This window comes from Anneissia japonica, unplaced genomic scaffold (genome assembly GCF_011630105.1).
Source record: "Anneissia japonica isolate Jap-2015-1 unplaced genomic scaffold, ASM1163010v1 scaffold286174_len1578_cov316_single, whole genome shotgun sequence".
Classification (NCBI taxonomy): Eukaryota; Metazoa; Echinodermata; class Crinoidea; order Comatulida; family Comatulidae; genus Anneissia; species Anneissia japonica.
Window position 1 is genome coordinate 1 of NW_022718689.1, and position 1,578 is coordinate 1,578.

Here is a 1,578-nt window from a genome sequence, read left to right on the forward strand (position 1 = left end):
CTTATACCTTCCTATAATCTAATATAAAAACACTCTATATTCTAATATAATTAAAATCTAAGGAAATACTGATTTGCACATGTTTTAATTCTTATTTCACATAAAATTGGTTTAAATTTAATTGTTACTGCATTTCTCATTTAGAATGCACATTTGGACCACAAAAATCACCCATATCATCTACTTGTTGCATACTAATATATAAAAACAATATAAAGCTCAACTATTTCATATTAAAACAATACATAATTAACTACAGCAAATAGGTATACAGCTTTTCAACTGAAATGTTTTCAATACTGATAAAAAAAATATCTAACCCATCTATTGATTGGTAATTCATAAAATACACAAACTTTCCATTCTACTGAAAATTAAAAAATTACAACATTAGAATTACAACTTTCAAAAATATTTTTTAAAAATGTTGTATTGTTGAACACTAAATACAGTTGGTAGAATGTTGAATAAGCTGCAGAAATACCAGTACTTATAATAGTTTATTTATTTGCACATTTTTATCACTGGCATATCAAAAGGCTGTGTGGGGAAGGGACATCCCTTGAAAAAGATGTCGCACCCTCTAACTGAGCAAAATATGACACTCAAGTAGTTCAATAAGACCACAAATCAATTGGCAGCAAGCCCCCATACCACCCAGCTTCCAACACCATCCCTTATCAATGTGCCCTCCAAGTCAATAATTCTAGATATGGCATTGCATCATAAGTATCTGATATCATAAAGGCTGTGTCCAGATTATCACAAGTTCTTTGACAAAAAACTGTTGTATGCCCATATATAGTCATGATGTGCATATATATGTTCAGGATGTGATGTTATCATGACCATATTTAGACATGTCACATGTTATTGTCAAATTAAACTTGATTGCCTGGACAAGGCATAACATCATGTAGAGTTAGGCTTGGTTTCCATAGAATCACTCCCACTATCGGTGACAGTTGCCGACAGATGTCGGGAAGGTTGAACCTGGTTCAACTTTTTTTTTAAGTTGCAGACTAATCGGGTGCCTTCCTGATTGCATCAGGGCAGCTAGCACTGCACCTTAATTTGTCTGCAATGGAATCGGCTTAGTTGAATTAGGTTCAACATTATCCACAACTGTCAGTGACTATCGCCGATAGGGTGAGCGATTCTAACCAAACTTTATCAATGTGCGAATAGCTTGCAGTACACCACATTGTGAAGATATAAAGTACACATTGGAAACCTTACAGATGGTCTACATACTGCATGTAGGCCTACATCCCACTACAAACTGCTGACTATTACCTTAAACCTACATGACAATGAATCTATTTTTAGTAAGCTGGGGGTGCTGAAGGTACGACAGGTTCTGGACTTGCAGCAGTGCTCTTGTAATCATAAGGTGGTGGTGGTTCCTGGCTACCGTGATATGGAGAAGTGGCCTGCATTTGATAGGTCGCTGGAGGGTACTGTTGTGGGCTTTGGTAGGGTTGATGCTGGCCTGGGTGAGGACCTGTCGGCTGTTGTGCAAACGCAGGCTGCTGTTGGGGTGGCGGTACGTAAACAGTTGTAGTTTGAGGTGCAGCT

At 37.3% G+C, this 1,578-nt stretch overlaps 1 protein-coding gene across 1 annotated transcript; it reads right to left on the minus strand.

The window, feature by feature from the left end:
• Positions 1-420: 420 nt before the first annotated feature.
• Positions 421-1,578, minus strand: LOC117110586 (transmembrane protein 255B-like; the record flags this gene model as incomplete). The annotated part of the gene is given in 1 exon segment (XM_033253335.1): positions 421-1,578. A coding segment is annotated over 1 exon segment (253 nt), but the record flags the coding sequence as incomplete, so codon positions are not given.